General features: G+C 29.9%; 4 protein-coding genes across 4 annotated transcripts; 1 reads left to right on the top strand and 3 right to left on the bottom strand.

The window, feature by feature from the left end:
• The first annotated feature begins 157 nt into the window (after positions 1 to 157).
• LOC122519875 (ATP-dependent helicase brm) lies at positions 158 to 18,477 on the top strand. Its single transcript, XM_043639648.1, has 18 exons — positions 158 to 446; positions 1,061 to 1,340; positions 12,206 to 13,065; positions 13,138 to 13,211; positions 13,391 to 13,634; positions 13,723 to 13,861; positions 13,942 to 14,103; positions 14,204 to 14,545; positions 14,636 to 14,849; positions 14,943 to 15,133; positions 15,215 to 15,372; positions 15,452 to 15,872; positions 15,956 to 16,122; positions 16,211 to 16,402; positions 16,486 to 16,816; positions 16,918 to 17,781; positions 17,864 to 18,038; positions 18,128 to 18,477. Exons 1-18 carry the CDS (start codon positions 376 to 378, stop codon positions 18,271 to 18,273), a joined length of 5,031 nt encoding a protein of 1,676 aa, XP_043495583.1. The 5' UTR covers positions 158 to 375; the 3' UTR covers positions 18,274 to 18,477.
• LOC122519878 (inositol monophosphatase 2-like) lies at positions 3,479 to 5,516 on the bottom strand. The gene is made up of 6 exons (XM_043639651.1): positions 5,120 to 5,516; positions 4,907 to 5,040; positions 4,501 to 4,757; positions 4,303 to 4,408; positions 3,826 to 3,986; positions 3,479 to 3,643 (listed from the first exon to the last, which is right to left on the bottom strand). The coding sequence occupies exons 1-6, from the start codon at positions 5,186 to 5,188 to the stop codon at positions 3,522 to 3,524; spliced, it is 849 nt and encodes a 282-aa protein (XP_043495586.1). The 5' UTR covers positions 5,189 to 5,516; the 3' UTR covers positions 3,479 to 3,521.
• On the bottom strand, positions 5,817 to 7,689 carry LOC122519876 (inositol monophosphatase 3-like). Its single transcript, XM_043639649.1, has 6 exons — positions 7,288 to 7,689; positions 7,070 to 7,203; positions 6,703 to 6,962; positions 6,514 to 6,619; positions 6,281 to 6,432; positions 5,817 to 6,170 (listed from the first exon to the last, which is right to left on the bottom strand). Exons 1-6 carry the CDS (start codon positions 7,498 to 7,500, stop codon positions 6,037 to 6,039), a joined length of 999 nt encoding a protein of 332 aa, XP_043495584.1. The 5' UTR covers positions 7,501 to 7,689; the 3' UTR covers positions 5,817 to 6,036.
• On the bottom strand, positions 7,786 to 10,693 carry LOC122519877 (inositol monophosphatase 1-like). Its single transcript, XM_043639650.1, has 5 exons — positions 10,495 to 10,693; positions 9,786 to 9,922; positions 9,252 to 9,514; positions 8,809 to 9,066; positions 7,786 to 8,699 (listed from the first exon to the last, which is right to left on the bottom strand). Exons 1-5 carry the CDS (start codon positions 10,561 to 10,563, stop codon positions 8,563 to 8,565), a joined length of 864 nt encoding a protein of 287 aa, XP_043495585.1. The 5' UTR covers positions 10,564 to 10,693; the 3' UTR covers positions 7,786 to 8,562.
• Positions 18,478 to 20,409: the final 1,932 nt, after the last annotated feature.

The raw sequence follows: 20,409 nt of genomic DNA, 5'->3' as shown, positions 1-20,409 counted from the left end.
AAAAAAAAGATTCAATTTAAATAAATTTAGTCATAAGGTTTAATATAAGCAACGCTTTACGAATTAGATTGTCTTTCAATCTTTTATTCGTTTAATACTAGAAAAAATATAAAAAATTGTTATTGTCGAGTTACGATAATGGAATTTATTCTGTCCAATGACCGTCATTCTACGTTCGTTTACAAAGAAACGATCGTTGTCATTCTGACATTTCTTACTTCTGTAAAAATCATTTCTCTACTGTTTCATTGACACTTGATTTTATTTAACTACGACCTAGTTTCTTTCTAATTATTTGTAGAAATATAGTAGAAAATATTTGTCGAAAAAATAAGTGTATAAAGTCCTAAAAGAAATGGGTGTCTTTGTTATACGATGACTGGCTATATGAAAGCTCAAATTCAAGATGGCCGACTGCGTGGGTTCGTTAATGTTCGTGGATACAGGTAACTGTAGTGGATAATTAACTGTAAGAAAAACGTTGAAATCGTTTAATCCAAGATCGTCGAAATTCGTTAGACAGTTTTGTCTTTTCAAGCTGATCTTACCGACGGTAAGTTGAATACTATGATAAGTTTAGAGTTGGAGTAAGGTTCGACCAAGTGTAATGAAAGGGATATTCAAGTTTTTACATTTTTTCAATTCGTTTACTTTCTTACTATAGGATTATGTGTCAATTTTAAGCAACGTTATTGGTCACATTTGTTTTGTTTAGTATTATCAGAGAATAATAATAAATTATTGTATATAAGTTTTATTGTGTTGGTATTCATGAGTCTTTTTTTTACAATAACTGCTTGTTGGAGGTGTGTTTCTCTGATAATTAATAACGCGCGTAATGCAAATGAAATTTGAAAATCATTATCATTGAAAATATTCAAGTGTTTCAATTTAAATAGAATTTTATTTTCCATTAATTATTGTCGTTGAAGCCACACAAAATAGGATAATAAAGTGAACGGTAATATTTTCTTATTAGTTTGATAAGAGTATGATATATAGTTTGAATTTGTAATCTTTGTGTCGTATAATTATTGAGTAAGCTGGAGTCTGACTGCAGCAGCATGGCGAGCCCGTCGCCACAATCTTCTCCTATGCCTCCGCCACAAGCTCCGAGTCCAATGGGTCCTCCACAACAGGCTCCATCTCCTTCTAATCCTCAAGGTAGTCCAATGGGTCCTCCGCAACATCATCCGCACAGTCCAACACAAGGATATCAGGGTGGGCCACCGATGCCACCAGGCGGTCCTCCGATGTCACAACCTCAGCAACAACCACCTTCACAACAACAAAATTACCCACCTCATCCTCAACAAATGCCACCCAATATGGGTCCTCAGGTATTTAATTCTTATCGTTCTTCATAAAACAGTACAGCTTGCGTAACATATCTTTTTAACTTATTTTTTTTATTTTATAAGTGTTACGATAAAATATAATTGTTTTTACATTGATGGAATAGATGTCAATGATGTTATCGAAATGATTATTATAATTAGGTATTAAAAATATTTACTAAGACGAAAAGTATAAAATAATTGCTATTTAGTGTCAAAGAAATTTATAGAAATACGGTTTCTAGAATATATAGAATATAAAGAATATTATTTTTTAATTAGATATATATATATTTATACTAATAGATCAGACACTTTCTTATCGATACGTTTAAAATCTGCTTCTTGAAAAAGTTTAACAAGTTGCTCTGCGATGATTTGATTGCAAACTGTTATAACTTTTATAGTCATTAAATCCAATTCATACGTATAAAAAAGTGATTTAATATAATGATTATACTTTTGTGTTCAATTCAAATTTTAAACAATTTAAAGATTTTTGTTTACGGCAGGTCATTTGTACTTATCACAGTTCTTTTTGCATTCTTCCTATATTTCTGCCTGTAGGTACATCTCTACTTTTTATTTCTTCAGTATAAGTTTCGACAACATCATTGCAATTTAATACAACATAAGTGCAGTGGTTCCTTATAATCATATTCTACGAATAAGAAAATATTAGTAATTATTAATGAGATATAATATATCAAGTTATTTAATTTTATTATATATTTACCCATAAGTTCCTTGAATTAAAGCATGTATTCTAGTGGTCACGCTATCTAAATACATTCTGTATTCGGTCATCCATAGTCGTATAGTGACATAACGCTTGAGATAAATCTAAAACATTACATAAATCTTTATATCTTCTATTTAAGTTCAATTTTGTTCTTTTCGTTGAAAATATTTAGGTACACAAATAACAAGTAATTGCGCTTATCTTTTATATTGGATATTTTCATCTGTTTTCTGTTAAAGATTCCTCCATGATTTTCTGTCTGGTAGAAAAGGATTTTTTTTTGATAGGATTATAAACTATTTCTATCTCTATTTTCTTATTTTCTAAAAGAACCAAGGAAATGCAAACGTGTGGAAATTGATGGGAAAAATTGATAGTACTATTTATAGGATTTATTATCCTATTGAATTGTTAGTCAGTTTTGGTAATTTAATTTGTATTGTATTTTCTTTGGTAATAATTCTACAAATGAGAAGTTTGCTATTTAGCTTCGTATAGATTTTTATCAGTTATTAATTAAACATACCTGTGCGATGGAAAATTTTTAACTAATTGTTTGATTAGTTCATATTTTATCTTATGTTCATACTTTGTTATAAGATCTCAGCTGATACTTTTACATTCTTTAATTTTTGTTTTGTTTATTGACTTTTTTAATATCTATACAATTAGATGAATAATAGTAAGAAGAAATAGGATAAAAATATAATAAAAATAGGATAAAATAAGTTTTTATATATTCCACATTTTACATTGGATAAATAAATTGTACGTTTTAGTGAGAGTTAGCGTGACCATGACCTTTAAAGGAGTGATTTCTATTTTTTTTTTAAATTTATATATTACACACACGTACACACACATATCCAATACGAGTATTTTTCATTCAACCAAGTAAACTGATTTCTTTGCTACATTATAATATTCAAATACTTCAACAAATCCTTGTTGAAACATATAGGATCAGGTCGAGATTCGAATTAAAACTACATTCATTTACATTTTCCAAGTATTTTGTGAGTGTGCGATCTTTCTTACACACGTCACTCAAGTATAATTTAAATAGCGTTTCCTAGGAGAACGATTGTTTTATTTCTTCTTGGCCTCGGGGAATTTTTATCTTACCTCAATCTACGTATAATAATGCATATAAGAAACTAATTTAATTATTTACTATAGTATCTCAATGGGATTGTATATAACAAAACATCATATTATATAATTAGATTTTTATTTCAAAATTTATTATTAACGCGTATTTATATTTATTTTTCTCAGAAACAAAATTGAACCAATTTTTACACAGTTGAAATATAAATATATGAAATATTATTTAAATTCTATGTTATTATTACATATTTAATTAATCCACAAACATATACGTATGTTGTATATAAATATATATTCATATAGACAAAACGTGAGTGAGATATATTCTAATATTATGATTTATTTCTCAAGGATACTTTTTCGTCGGCTTCACGTATTATTCTAACGAATTCCTTTGCTATTTTCTCGTTACAAGCACCGATAGCTCGCGGCTTCATAATATCGATTTTCTCACCTGTGTATTCAATTATTCTTTAAAAAATTATTATTATTATTATTATTATTTTTATTCGCGGATAAAAATAAATTCCGCTGATTCCTTTGAAGGAATAAACGTGTCAGTTTCGAAAATTATTTCATTGTTAAATATCAAACGGTCTTAATTAAAATTACAAATCTTAAACAAACGTTAATTACCTGTTACGCGGTCAACCACGATACCACCTGCTTCTGTGATAATTAAAGATGCTGCCGCGATATCCCACGTGGAAATACCAGGACCTTCGATGTAGTAACCCTCCACTACACCCAACGCCACGTAACAAAGAGTTAATGCAGCCACGCCAAGTGTACGGATACTTCCATGAAATAATTCAGGTTAACACAAATTGTCGACATTTTGGGACTTCTTAGCTATGAGTAAATTATTATAATTTCCTGACTTTTATTCTAGGTCTTTTTTTCCTATTATTATTATTATTATTATTTTTCAAAACAATATCCATAGGATAAGATCGAGCAAAAGTGACGATATTTTTCATTTTTAAAATGACAATGAATTTGTTGAAATTTATATACATCATGTGGGGTACACGGTATATTATTTAATGAATTAATATTAAATATAATAATTAATATTGTTAATATTATTTTTGATTATATAATTTATCTTACCCCTGTGCTATAGATGCAACAGCTTGTACCCGTTCAACGGTTAATTCCTTTAAATAATCGATTTTTATAAAACCAGGTTCTATGCAGAGTAAAGCTTTCGATATATCTGTCAAGAGATACAAATTATATTTAAACGATTAATTATTTCTCTTTTTTTTTTTTCGAATATTTCCTTTATTTTGATTTGATTTTACTTACCTTGAACTTGTGATACATGAATTCGTTTCCCATTTAAATAAGCTCCTTGACCTTTACGAGCAGTAAACAGTTGTTCATGAATCGGATTGCAAACAATACCCAAAACCATTTCCTTTTGAACAGCTAATCCAACAACAACGCAAGTATGTGGAAATCCGTGAATAAAATTAAGCGTACCGTCGATCGGATCAATGATCCATGTAGGATCATTAGTTAATTCAGGTAATTTTTGTCCCGTTGATTCTTCGGCGATAAATCTATAAAGTGTCGGTAAAAATAAAACAAGGAAAAATAACAAAAAAAGAAAAAAAGGAAAAATAAGAAACGTATCATTCATTTATGCGATTACTCGGTATTCATCGGCATTTAACCATTTACGATAATTATTTAAACCTGACTCATTTACCTATGACTGGGATATACACTCTTTAATTTATTAATAATAATATCCTCTATTTTTTTATCATACTCAGTAACGAGATCCCAATCCCCCTGTTTTTCATTTATATTCTTCGAACCGTTAATGGCATCTTTGAGAATCTTTAGGAACAAAATTTAATATATATAAAATTGTATATGTTCAAATAAATTAGATGATTGAAATTAAAACAAAAATTACCTTAGCAGATTCCTTAACAAGATTCAAAGCAATTTCGTAATATTCATCTTCGATTTGTCGTCCTGCCATTTTATAGTTAAATTTTTTCCCAACTAACGTGACTCGTTTACGATCAGCTTGTGAAAAGGCTCGAAGCAAGACTGTCTCGATTACACCTGTTTAGTATGCTTTTCAATAATGATTTGTTTGGAGAGGGTGTTGGTAAGATTCGAGTGAATGATTATGACGACGACGATGATGACGACAACGATCGAAGAAATATCTTTTTTTTTCTTAACTTCATACGAAAATGATATATATATTTCGTATCATTTATTTTATTATTATATCTCCTAAATATCATGTCAAAATAATAGTTCATATTTAAATTTTTTTTATACTTTTTCATTTCATTAGATTTAATTTGATATACTTTTTTTTTTTTTAGCGATTGTAACATTAGTAATAAACCTAAATGGGTTATTATAACAAGATAATGATATTTACATTCTACGATAATTTTAATTACATACGTTTTGACTAATCATAAGCAGTTTTGAATAATGTCGTGTTACAATGAAACATTTTAAGGTCATCGCGTATTAAAATTCTAATACGAGTATAAAATTAATTGATAATAAAGTATATCAATTCCACACTATGATATAATAATGCAATTTTAATTTACGTAATCATCTTAGAGAGAAACAAGATTTTAACTAATGTATTTCATACCTAATCACACCTCGTGATTACCCAACTTACGTGCAACAAATTTTTTTCTCGTATTTTTAATTATTTTCTTCTTCTTCTCGTCGTACTTTAAATAGATTTAATGAAACTAGTCAACTTTAATTATCACGTTTAGAAATATGAAAGTATTTTTATTAACAGTTATTTCCTTAAATTATACAATACTTATTTGAAATAAACTTGAATTAATGCTTCATATGTTGAAGTCTTTGTCTTCGTGTCTTCAAGTCCGTGTCAACTAACAGTTTGGTTACTTCGCAAGCCAATTGGGTTTTACACGCGGCAACGGTGTCCGGTTTCATTAGATTGAAAGGTCCACCTAAGGTGAACGTACGAATTCTCGGTAAAAAAAATATATAGCAAATAGGAAAGAGAGATAAAAAAGAAGGGCAACGTTAAATATGAGATAACTAGGTTCGTTTGTTGTACCTTTCGAATCCAATAAAGTACCACCAGCTTCAGTGACTATTAACATTCCTGCTGCCACGTCCCAAGGTTGAAGACCATCCATTTGAAAGCAATCTATTACGCCTTTAGCTACATAAGCTAACGATAAAGCAGCTGAGCCTATATTTCTGACACTAAAAAGTATTCGATAAAGATCTTTAAATGATTTTTATTAGATATCTTGATTATTATTATTATTATTTCATTGAACTTACGCTTGGCATGCATCGAATAAAGCCAATAATCTACCCACAGCTATGTCTCTCTCCTTGAACATTTTGACACTTCCAGTTTCATAAGCCAACATTGTTTTTTTCAATTCTAAATTAAAAAAAAATAATATTATTTATTATTTAAAGAGATAATCATAAAAAAATAAGGAAATTGTTAAAAGATTGATTCACCTGTTACATTGGAAACTCGTATGGGTTCCCCATTTAGGAACGCACCTTGACCCTTTTTTGCCGTATACAGTTCACAATTGCTTGGATTATAAATGATTCCTAGGACTATTTCCTTGCAAATAGATAAACCTACAGAAATGCAGAATTCTGGGAAAGAATGTACGAAATTGACTGTACCGTCGATCGGATCGATTATCCATGTTGGTGCGTCAGTCAATTCTGAAAGCTTCGACTGGCCGGTTTTTTCTTCCCCGATGAATCTGCGTTATCGTTTATATGTCATTGATAAAACATTCGCGTTCGCATTAAATTACTCTCTTGATTATATTAATATTATTATTATTATTGTTGTTGTTGTTTTACTCACTTATGATCAGGATATTCCTTGATAAGTGATTTGAACAAAAATTCTTCGATTTTGTTATCAAAGTTTGTAACCAAATCTGTCTCGATTGTTTTAGATTTCACTATTTTTTCCAATTTGTTGTCATTTTTAATAAACTAAGAACAAAAATAACGAACGTCAATGTAATATTTCTATCGAATTTCTTTATATTTTTTTTTTTTGTATTTTCATTGGTGTACCTTTCCAGCTTCCAAAGTTAAATTTTTCGCAAATTCGAAATATCTCGCGATGTCGTCCTGATCATTAGCCATAATAGTTGATAAAAATACTTTAGATAGAGTGACTGTCCGATTAGACGTAAGAGAAGAAGTCTGCTGACTCTTTCTTATCTTATTGTGTGAAAACAGTGATATTTGATTCTGAAGATGGCGCCGGTTAATGGATTTCCACATTTAAAATGAATTTATTATTTCTAAAGTATTTCTATTGTGAATATTTTACAAACCTGTATCAACGTAAATTCGACTAATCAACTTCGTGAAGTTTGGGAAATATGATCGACGATTTCAAAATAATTTCGACATAAATCGATTTTTTTCGTTTAATCGGTCGAACCTAAAACGTTGATTATTTACATTTATAAGTATATTAGTTATTATTATTTTTTAACATTGATTTTCTTTTAATTTTTTTAATACAACTTTAATCACATTCGCACTATTAGTTTTATCGAAATATTTATAAGTAGGACAATTTATTTTAATTACACAGTTTCTTGATCGAATTACGTAATACAATAGAACCCCGAATGATCAGAATATAATCGGAATACTACTGCTTTATTAAACGTTTTCTCATTTAAGTAATATCCTTAAGTATTCGAGTATATGTATTCGACTTCATATTAGATCACCTAACTAAATTTGAAGATCGTAATAATTTAAGCAAATGTAAACAATTCTTGAACGCGTAGAGATCAAAAATTAATTCAAAACCTTTTTAGCAACGTATTATATGTCTCTGTGAATTTATGATAGTGAAAGAGAAGATAGTACGAATGTCTGTACTCGGAATCATGAAAATATTTGCTTGGATAAAGATGTTCATCTAATGGAAGAATTTGACGAAATATTTACAGTTTACAACATGTGTAATACGATCAAATTAAAATCTTTTTTATATTCTAAAAATATACGATGTTTAATAAGTAAACTAAATACATAAAAAAGGTGTCGTTTAATTACTCAAAATTTTTATTGCTCGAATACTTTTCTTTTTCTATTAGTAGATAATCGAGGTTCTACTGTATACACTAAAACCTTTGTTTGATTAAATAAAAATTTGTTTTTAATACTATAACAACACTTTTCTCACAGACGAACAGAACAATTCTGCTGTTACTTCGAAACTGGTAGGACTTTGGTAAGATAGCAGTCGTTCTTACAATTATCGTTGTTTAAGAAAAGGTGATAATTTTATTATCTTACTCTTTCGAGAAGGTAACTTTGAAAGTATTACGTTGCATTTTTCAACACTGATCTTCTTTGATGAGTCTTGGAATCCGCTTGCTGAATCAGTTTAACTAAATCGTATCCTAATTTTGGATTACCAACTGCAACTACTTTTGGTGACATTACGTTGAATTCTCCACCTAATTTATTACATTAATAATCATAATGATAATGATAATGATAAGACAATTAACTAGTAATTTATGTTGAATTTTCGATAAGATATTATTTGATATTTGATATAAATACCATTTGTGTCAATGACTGCACCACCAGCTTCTTGAATTATTATCACACCTGCTGCTACATCCCAAGGCATTAAATTGTCCGAATGATAAGCTTCTGCAGCACCCATTGCTATATAACAAAGTGTCAAAGCTGCTGAACCCATTGTTCTTATTCCATGAGCTACCGAAACAAATGCTTCCAATCTACCCAATATGATATCTCTGATATTTTCTATCGCTGCAAATGAAGCTTCCAAACATAGCAAAGAATGTTGCAAATCTGTAAATTCATTTTTTTTTAATTATATAACTGTCACAGTAATTATGTTCAAAAATATTGAAACAATATTAACTTCATCATTTATTTTATATTATCAAATAAATTTGTTTTTGTAATTTTTCTGCTTAATCCACAATTTTGTTGTTTAATTGCAATTAACAAATAATTTCGTGTTTGAATCATACCTGGAACCTTCGAAGTTTTTATGGGTTTCCCATTGAGAAATGCACCACAACCTTTTCTAGCAGTAAACAATTGTTCCAATATTGGATTATATACAATACCAAGTTGGAGTTCTTTGTTTACTGACAAAGCGATCGATATGCAAGTGAACGGAAAAGCATGAACGAAGTTGGTAGTTCCATCGATCGGATCTATGATCCACGTTGGTGTATTTGTCAGTTCTGGTAGGCATTTTGTTTTTGAAACTGTTTCCTCACCGATAAATCTACAAAGACGATGATAGTAAACATTTTTACTCGTCAAAATTATATAAGAATTTGATACCGTGACAAATGTAATTTGTTAAAACTCTTTCCAAATTTTTATTGAGTCATGCTTATCTGTTCTAGTTTTTTATTTTTTTTTTTTTATTTTTTTTTCTCAAGTAAAAATTAAATAAAAATATTCTATTACTATATATATATATATGGAAATCGTATTTTATAGAAGACATAAAATTATAAATAAAATAATTTTCTATGTTAAATTATACTAACTTGTGATTAGGAAATTCTTTCATAAGATTATTGATTAAAATTTCTTCGACCTTTTTATCATACTGTGTCACTAGATCCCAATCGGCAACTTTAGTTTCGATTTTTTTATTGGAAATATCAATGGCCTCTCGTATTACCTAATACAAAATAAAAGAGTTATCGGATAATGCAGGATCGTTATTATATTACAACATAATAAAACGATACGAGTAATAGTATCTTTTGAACGTATTATTAATTGTTTGTATGAAATCATTCTACGAAATATGTCTGGTAGGCCATAAACACGATGATAATTTTATTGTATAAAAGCGACAGTAGTGTGATAAGCATATTGTAATCTACATATATATTCCAGTTAAAATAGTAACAACGTATATTACGACGTGTATATATCATTCCGAAGTTATTCAACAAAAAAAAAAAAGTTTTATCAAAAAGTAAATCATTATTTTGATTAGATCAAAAAACATAACTGATTTTAAACGAATGTATTATTTACAATTGACATCACAATTTTTTTAATTTTAAATGATAATAAATAATTCGTGATTAAACAAATTAAATTTGAATTAGGTAAGATTTAACAAAAATATGCTTTAATCGTAATGCAATAATAATTTCCAAAGTTTATTTTTGCGTTATTACATTCGAAGGAAGAAAAACACTTGTTGTGAGTAATGTTTGAATGAAAATGATTATAAAATACCTTTCCTGATTCGATCGTAAGCTTCAAAACATAATCGTAACAACGATCGAGTTCCTCTTGATCGACCATGATTATCACACTGATCAAAACTGATAAAAATAGAAGTTGTTATTTCCTTTAGATTTCTTTTACCGGGAACAAGTTTGGAACGACTAACTGTTGCGATCCGTTTAGATTGCAATACCGAATCGTTGACGGGAAGCTCCGTTTTATGGCACAGCAGTAATCCCCCACCACGTGCTTTCATTTTACTCGACTTAATTAGGAATAATCAATATCACTATTTTCAATTCTTTTCTACTTGCCGGTTTATGTATTGATATGATTTAAGCCTATCGAGATTAAACTATTTTTATTTTTCATTTCTAATTCCTTTTATTTCTTATGCTGAAAAAAAAAGAAAAGAATTAGAAAATAATTAAAAATAATTATACTGTTGTATAAAGTTAAGATTTTTATTATTAACTTTTATCGACATTGTAAAATACATTGAACAACAATTTAGATTAATAAATTATTAATGATGTTAAATTAATTTATAGTTAATCAATGAATTATTTGACGATTGGTCAATTTTTTTTTGTTAGTAAAATTAGAGCATTATTTTTGTTAATTTTTAAATTCTTCCAATCTTAGCTAAATCTAGGAATTTTAAATGAACATTGGAAACAAACTACAAATTTTCTATTAATTATGAATAAAATTGAATTAATATATAAAAATATGTTAGTTGGACAAATAATCAATTTATGGTGTCGAGTTTGAAAAATGAAAAGGAAAAAACAACCCTGCTTTATTGAACGTAATTGTGTTTTTGTTATTGGACAAATAAGAATCACGTGAAATCCTGAGTCTATCATTGAGCCCCACAAGTGGAGGATGCACACCGGATGCCTAACATGCCCAAGGAACGTGATCTCGTTCGGTTTAGGGCGTGAACAGTTCATGCTCTATCGTTGTTCTATACGTTTAAAACGTTTAATATATAGAAAAGTAATGCTTGTGTTAGTAAAAGAAAGTAATGTGTGTGTTAGTTAGTCACTGACCAAGCACGTGTAATAACGCGTTTGTATTATTTCTATTATGTTTACTACCAGGAGGACCCACGTGGACAATTTGTCATCCTGGTCCTTTTATATTATTCTCTTTTGATTTAATCTTGTTGGTGGGTACACGTCATACCATGAATAACTAGTATAAAATACGATCTCCAGTTTTGTCCATTTCAATTATGTCTTTTGATAAATTCAAATTCTGAAGAATTATTGTTCATGCAGGGAAAATATTTGTTTGCTTGATGGTTTAACGTTTCCTTGGGTTTTCCTTGATGAATTATTTTGAGGAAAATATAAAGAATATAATTGATCGATCGATGATACGTGAAACAAATAAAAATTAAATGTGAAAGAAACTAATTCATGACGAATAATAATAATACCTGTAATAACATATATCTAACAATAAAGATATAGATAGTAGATACCACGAAGCTAACTGTATATTTATTGCGTGTAGTAATTACTTAAGTTGAGAGTATACATTTTTAAGTCAATTTTTCTTTTTCCTCGTTATCTAAAATATTATATATGACATAATAAATTTGATGAGTAATATAATATAATTATAAATTGTATAACATATACTTTTTGTACTCTTTTTAACATAAATGTAATAACATATACTAATTCGTTACGATCTATGTGATTTGCAGAATCAAGGTGGATCTGGTCCAATAGGTCAAGGACCGAATCCTCAACAAGGGCCGGTCGGTTCAATGGTACCTGGTCAAATAGGACCAAATGGTCCTCAAAGTGGAAGACCTGTTGGGAACAATCCAAGTAATCAAATAGGACCAGGAGGACAAATGGGACCCGGTAATCAAATGAATCAAAATGGGCCTGCGAATCAAATGGGTCAATTAGGGCCAGGAAGTGGACCGGGTACACAAATGGGACCAGGAAGTAGCCCTGGGGGACAAATAGTAGGTCCAGGAAATGGACCTACTGGTCCCGGTGGTCCAATGGGACCTGGGAATGGACCTAATGGACCTGGTCCAATGGGACCCGGTGGCGGTCCCGGTGGACCACAATTGGGACCAGGGGGACAGATGGTACCTAATAGTCAGATGTCTCAGAGTGGACCAGCTAATCAATTAGGGCCGAATGGGCCAAGTAATCCAATGGGTCCAGGAGGACCTACCAATCAAATGAGTCACGCAGTTGCTAGCGGTCAAATGGGACCAAATGGACTCGGTGGACAACCATCGTCTAATCAGATTGGTCCCAATACTCCTAATCCAGGACAAATTGTTCCTGGAAATTCCGGACCAATGGGACCAGGCGCACCAGTCAATCAGATGAGTCAAACTGGACCTGGTCATATTGGACCTAGTGGTCCACCAGGTCCTGGTCAAGAAAATTTAAATGCTTTACAAAAAGCTATTGATTCTATGGAAGAAAAAGGTCTTCAAGAAGATCCACGATATTCGCAGTTGATAGCGCTAAGAGCACGTCAAGGAAATAACATGGGAGAGAAACAAACGTTCAGTGCTCAGCAGTTACAACAATTACGGTGAGTTTAACGACGGATTTTTTATTTCATTCTTTCAATAAAATTTACAATTGATACTATTATTATTTATAGAGTACAAATAATGGCGTATCGTCTATTATCGAGGAATCAACCTTTGTCTCAACAGTTAGCACTTGCAATTCAAGGTAATTATATATGTAAAATATAGTTCCGTCATATGCCACCATATACGCGGAATGGTACTCTTACTTATTAGATCCAATGCCTCCTTGTATGACAAATAGCTTAGACCTCGTGGCAAATAGATTTGAAATACTTTTGAGCCGTTAAAAATTAATCCTTTATTCTTCTGCAACAAAAATAGGTGGAGCACCACCCCCAGGTATGACTCCACGACCTATGGATCCATCTCAAGGACCAGCTACTACTCCAGGACCACAAATTCCTGGTCCTAATGTAATAGGACCTACGGGTGCTCCAAGGCCAGGTTGTCAAACACCTCAACAACAACAGCCACCTCAGCAAGGTGCTAAAACTAATAGAGTAACGAGTGTTCCTAAGCCAGTAGGATTGGATCCATTGTTAATTTTACAAGAACGAGAGAATAGGTAAATGCTAAGAATTGTTTATAACAAATGACATACTTACTGTTACGAACGATTATTAAATATGTTTTTTTGTGGCCTTGCATAACAGAGTGGCTGCTCGTATTACGTTAAGAATGGAACAACTTAGTAATTTACCAACAAATATGCCCGAAGATTTACGTATTCAAGTGCAGATTGAATTACGTATGTTAAGGGTACTTAATTTCCAACGACAACTTAGATCTGAGGTAACAGTAATCATTGTTATATAATAATATAAAATATATATTTTTGTAATGTGTTAAATAAATTAATTTTATTATTACAGATAATAGCATGTACTCGAAAAGATACAACCTTAGAAACAGCGGTTAATGTAAAAGCTTACAAACGTACGAAAAAGCAAGGTTTGCGAGAAGCAAGAGCCACTGAAAAATTAGAAAAGCAACAGAAGTTGGAAGCTGAACGTAAACGTAGGCAAAAACATCAAGTAGGTTTTTTTTTTTAATATTAACATGAAAAAAGGAATGATATTATTAGAAAAGTAATAAGATAATAATCCTCGCGTTGCTGTGTTTGATTTTTTTCAGGAATTTCTTAGCTCGGTACTTCAACATGGTAAAGATTTTAAAGAATTTCATAGAAACAATGTGGCTAAATTGGCTAGACTCAATAAAGCTGTGCTCAATTATCATGCGAATGCTGAGCGCGAACAAAAGAAAGAACAAGAACGTATAGAAAAGGAACGTATGCGTCGTCTTATGGCTGAGGATGAAGAAGGATATAGGAAATTGATTGATCAAAAGAAAGACAAACGTTTAGCATTCCTTTTATCGCAAACTGATGAATACATTAGTAATCTTACCGAAATGGTTAAACAACATAAGATTGAACAGAAGAGAAAACAAGTTGAAGAACAGAAACGTAAAAAAGTAAATTATTTGATTTGTTTATTATATTACAAATATTTATTATTAAAATAAATTTATTTTCTAATCTTTATTACTCGAATGAAATTCTAGAAAAAGAAGAAACTTCAAGATGGTGAAATTAATGAAGATGGTACTCCAAATGATGACACTCGTGTCGGTGTTATCGAAATAGCAACGGGTCGTACATTAACTGGTGATGAAGCACCACTGATGAGCCAACTTTCAGCATTCTTAGAAGCTCATCCTGGATGGGAACCAATCGATTCCGAAAGTGAAGATGACGAAGAAGACGAAGAAGATGAAAGTAAGAATTAATTTAATAGCATTTTATTTACAATGTTTATATATTATAAATGAATAATCTAATAATACTAAAACTTTTTATTGATATCATTAGACAAAGAAAAACCAATGGGTGATTCCGAAGAAGAGAAAGTGAAAAAGACGATACATAAAGCCAAGGTCGAAGATGACGAGTACAAAACAGAAGAACAGACATATTATAGTATAGCGCATACTGTTCACGAATCTGTTACAGAACAAGCTTCAATTATGGTTAACGGCAAATTAAAAGAATATCAGATTAAGGTAGAAAATAGAGAACGTTGGATATTTTATATTGTATTATAAATATTCAATAAATAATTAACAATGAATTACATATTTTAGGGATTGGAGTGGCTAGTATCATTGTTTAATAATAATCTTAATGGTATTTTGGCGGATGAAATGGGTCTCGGTAAAACTATTCAAACTATAGCATTAGTCACATATCTAATGGAGAAGAAGAAAGTAAATGGCCCATTTTTGATCATTGTTCCATTATCGTACGTAAGATAATTTATTTTTTATTCTCATACAATTAAAATCATCCAATATTTTTTCTTATTAAATTTCTTATCGCAGGACACTTTCTAATTGGGTTCTCGAATTTGAAAAATGGGCACCTAGCGTCGTAGTTGTATCTTACAAGGGGTCACCAGCTGGTAGACGTGCCATTCAGTCTCAAATGCGAGCAACTAAGTTTAATGTCTTGTTAACGACATATGAATACGTTATTAAGGATAAGGGTGTCCTGGCAAAATTGCAATGGAAATATATGATCATTGACGAAGGTCACAGAATGAAAAATCATCACTGCAAATTAACGCAAGTGTTGAATACGCATTACTTAGCACCCCATAGACTTCTGTTAACTGGTACACCACTTCAGAACAAGTTACCCGAGTTATGGGCTTTGTTGAATTTCTTATTGCCTTCCATATTTAAATCCTGTAGTACTTTTGAACAATGGTTCAATGCACCTTTTGCAACAACCGGTGAAAAGGTAAATAAATTATTATTAATTTTTCTTAATAATCATTTTTACTTTCTAAGTAGAAATTTTGAGTTTTAAATTTTGCGTTTAAGGTCGAGTTAAACGAGGAAGAAACTATTTTGATTATTCGTCGTTTGCACAAAGTTTTGCGACCATTTTTACTGAGACGTTTGAAAAAAGAAGTCGAATCTCAGTTACCTGACAAAGTGGAATATATTATTAAATGTGACATGTCCGGACTTCAGAAAGTATTATACAAGTAAATATCAACTTCAATGTTTTATCTCAATGATATTAAAATTTTTTTCTACTTTTTTTTTTAACATAAAAATTTATTTATTTTTTAGGCATATGCAGAGTAAAGGTGTTTTACTGACAGATGGTTCTGAGAAAGGAAAACAAGGCAAGGGTGGTGCTAAAGCTTTGATGAACACTATTGTACAATTAAGAAAATTATGTAATCATCCTTTCATGTTCCAAGCAATTGAAGAAAAATATTGTGAACATGTTGGTACTCAAGGATCTGGTGTTATCACTGGGTATGCACATAACAATTACATAAAAATTAAATATTTATATGTGTGTTCTGTATATAAAGTATTAATTAATTTTAAATCAACAGACCAGATTTATATCGCGCATCTGGAAAATTCGAACTTTTGGATCGGATTCTTCCAAAATTGAAAGCAACCAATCACAGAGTATTACTTTTCTGTCAAATGACACAGTTGATGACAATTATGGAGGATTACTTAAGTTGGAGGGGATTTATGTATTTAAGATTAGATGGTACAACTAAGGCTGAAGACAGAGGGGATTTATTAAAAAAATTTAACGATCCTGGTTCAGAATATTTTCTATTTTTATTGTCCACGCGTGCTGGTGGTCTCGGCTTGAATTTACAAGCTGCTGATACTGTAATTATCTTCGATTCAGATTGGAATCCGCATCAGGTACGAATTATTATTTTTTTTTAATATTGTTTTACAGTGAAGAAACAAAAAATTTATTTGTATTATAGAAAGCATAATTATTTCATCCATTATTATTTTAGGATTTACAAGCTCAAGATCGAGCGCACAGAATCGGTCAGAAAAACGAAGTACGCGTACTCAGATTGATGACCGTAAATTCCGTCGAAGAAAGAATCTTAGCTGCGGCTCGTTACAAATTAAACATGGACGAGAAAGTTATACAAGCTGGAATGTTCGATCAGAAATCAACAGGTTCGGAGCGTCAACAATTTTTACAAAGTATTTTACATCAGGACGATGCAGAGGATGAGGAAGAAAATGAAGTGCCGGATGACGAGACGGTTAATCAAATGATTGCGAGAACGGAAGGTGAATTTGAAATATTCCAAAAATTAGATTTAGAAAGAAGAAGGGAAGAAGCGAAATTAGGACCAAATAGAAAGTCAAGATTATTAGAGGAAGCTGAATTACCTGATTGGCTTGTAAAAGACGACGATGAAGTTGAAAGATGGACTTACGAAGAAGATGAAGAAAGATACCTTGGAAGAGGTTCAAGGCAACGTAAAGAAGTTGATTATACTGATAGTATCACCGAGAAGGAATGGTTAAAAGCCATTGATGATGATGGTGCGGAATATGACGAGGAAGAAGAGGACGATAAGAAAAAGAAAAAGACGAGGAAACGAAAGAAAAAGGGAGAGGAGGATGACGAACCTATGCCAAAGAAAAGAAGAGGGGCTGGATCATCGATTGATCCTAAGATGAAACGTGCTATGAAGAAATTAATTATGGTTGTTGTTCATTATACAGATAGTACCGATGGTAGATTATTAAGTGAACCATTTATGAAATTACCATCTAGGAGGGAGTTACCTGATTATTATGAAATTATAAAGAAACCTTTAACTATTAACAAATTGTTGCAAAAAATTGAGGAAGGCAAAGTAAGTATTGTAGTAATTTTATTATTATATTTCTCTGCGACGTGAGAAGATAGTTTTTTATTAACGTTAACACAATTTTCAGTACGCCGATTTTGACGAATTGGAGAAAGATTTTATGCAATTATGCAAAAACGCACAGATTTATAACGAAGAAGCTTCCCTTATTCACGAAGATTCAATAGTTTTGCAATCTGTATTTACAAATGCGCGACAACGTTTGGAGGAAGAAGGAAATATTTCCGATTTGGATGACAAAGGTATTTTATTATTTTTATCATTTTAATATTATCGTTATATTATTATTATAATCATTATCGTAATATATATTTTATAATGGTGAATACAGACGGCGAGGAAGGATCTGACGCTGATTCCAGTGTAAGAATGAAGATTAAACTTAAAGGTAGAAAAAGTGAGGGTAGAGGTGGTCGTAGAAAAAGGGTTACAAAGAAATATATATCCGATGATGATGACGACGCAGATGATAATTAAATAACATGAATGTAATTATATTTAATTATAGGCAAGCTTTAACCTTTACGGTAATATTCAAAACTATTTATCTTATATTTTCTTTTTATTTTTTTGTTCATACTCTTTCATCTTTATTGTGTGAAACAGTATACTTCGTCTCTAAGGTCGATTGTTGTATGTAGGATAATTATATAAACTTTATAAAATTACTCTACATAAAAAGATATACCTATTAATTATAATAATAATAATAAAAATAATAATAATAATAATAAAATAATAATAATAAAATAATAATAATAATAATAATAGTAATATTAATAATATTATTATATAACTTGATTATAGTACGAGATACGATACTATTGTTATTCAAGTTTATAGAGAAACAAAAAAAAAAAGGAAAAATCATTGTTACTGAAAAAGACTAAGAGTTGAATAGGCGAACCTTCTTAATTTAGTATTTAGGTAGTAAGTATTTAGGTATGTTATTTTAGTATTTTAGTATTTAGGTATTCAAGGGTAACAATAATAAAAAAAAAGGATAAAAAAATACAAGGGAAATAACTTTGAATATTCTGCTTTGTTTTTTTTTTAAAGAGTTATCGTATTGCGCAGCTTATGTCGATAAATTGCACTGTGTGTATGTATATATATATGAAAATAATTAGTATTAAGAATTTCAATTTTATTTGTAAGAACGTATCAATAATTAATGAATCGATGCATGTTTAAAAAAAAAAAAAAAGAAATATTACAGTAAACTTTGTTACTATCAAACACAAAAACCACATACATTGGATGTATGATTTTTCTCCCATTATATAAATATATTTTTTGTTTAAATGTTAATACTTTTAAGTTTCATTAGTATAATATTACACTAAAATGACATTATAAATGTAACTGCCAAGGATTGGTTCACAATACATTATATTATCCTTATTATTGCTTTGCATGCTATTCATTAAAAATGTACAAACTATATTGAGACGGTAATACTTAAAAAAAAAAAAAAAAAAGAAGAAAAAAAAGAATCGAAGAAAAATAAATAGGAAGAAGAAAACCCATGGTAATTAATTACAGAGTAATTACTAATATATAATGACAAAGTGGATAATTATTCGTACTATAATAACACTTATATATTTTTAAATAATGTATTTTTGTTTTATTATCATTATACGTGAATTTTAATTTATTTAAATATAAATTTCTTTATTTTTTTTGTGTTCTTCAAGATTGTAATATTTTTCACAGTACTATATATATATATATATATATATTTATATATGCATATAGATGTAGATATATATTTTTTTTAATTCGTCATACGGATTGTATAAAATTGATGCATATTTATTGATTATTTCAAATAAATTCTAAATTGTTCTTATTTATAAAAAATTTGATTAAATAGAAAATCAAGTAGATTGTATGTATAAGGAATTGTAAGGGAAAAAATTATGATAAAAACCACTCACATATGAATGTGAAATCATATTGGGCTTGCTTGCTTGCTTTGTTGGAATCATGGTATGCCTCAGTCGTTAGATCCGTACCCGTTCCTTGCAATTTCGGTCCTGTTTTGAATTTAGATGGAATTTAGGCAAGCTGTTGCGGTAGTATCCCTACCTTACCTAATGTCACTCATTGCATATGCTACTATCTACCTACACGTTTCAACATGTGTATATGAACATGGTATATATGTATATATATACACACACACATACATATATATACATATATACTTTAACGCATAACGAATACAAAGTTGCACATCTTTGATTCGCGGTATTGTCTTATGTTTATTTTTACCAAAATTATTCGTTAACTAAATTAACACGTTCCGTATATATATACATTTTGAAATAAAATTTTTAATCAAATATAAACTGATAAAAAATAATAAAAAAAAACCACTCGACTAAATAAATAAGAGAATTAAAACAAATGATTTTATAATTTTTATTTTACGATCATTTGTATATTAAATCATATATTAATTAATTTAAAAAATTATTTTGATTTAGTCCAATGTAATAAATTACTGTGTCAGAGTTGACAAATTTTCTAAAGTTTAACATAAAAACAATTTTATTTTTCGTTAAGTTTCCAAACTTGTTAACTCAGTCTCGTATATTAAAAATA

The sequence above is a fragment of the Polistes fuscatus genome, unplaced genomic scaffold (genome assembly GCF_010416935.1).
Source record: "Polistes fuscatus isolate 324 unplaced genomic scaffold, CU_Pfus_HIC Scaffold3, whole genome shotgun sequence".
Taxonomy (NCBI): domain Eukaryota; kingdom Metazoa; phylum Arthropoda; class Insecta; order Hymenoptera; family Vespidae; genus Polistes; species Polistes fuscatus.
Note: the sequence above shows the minus strand (reverse complement) of the source record. Positions and strands in the feature narration are given on the sequence as shown.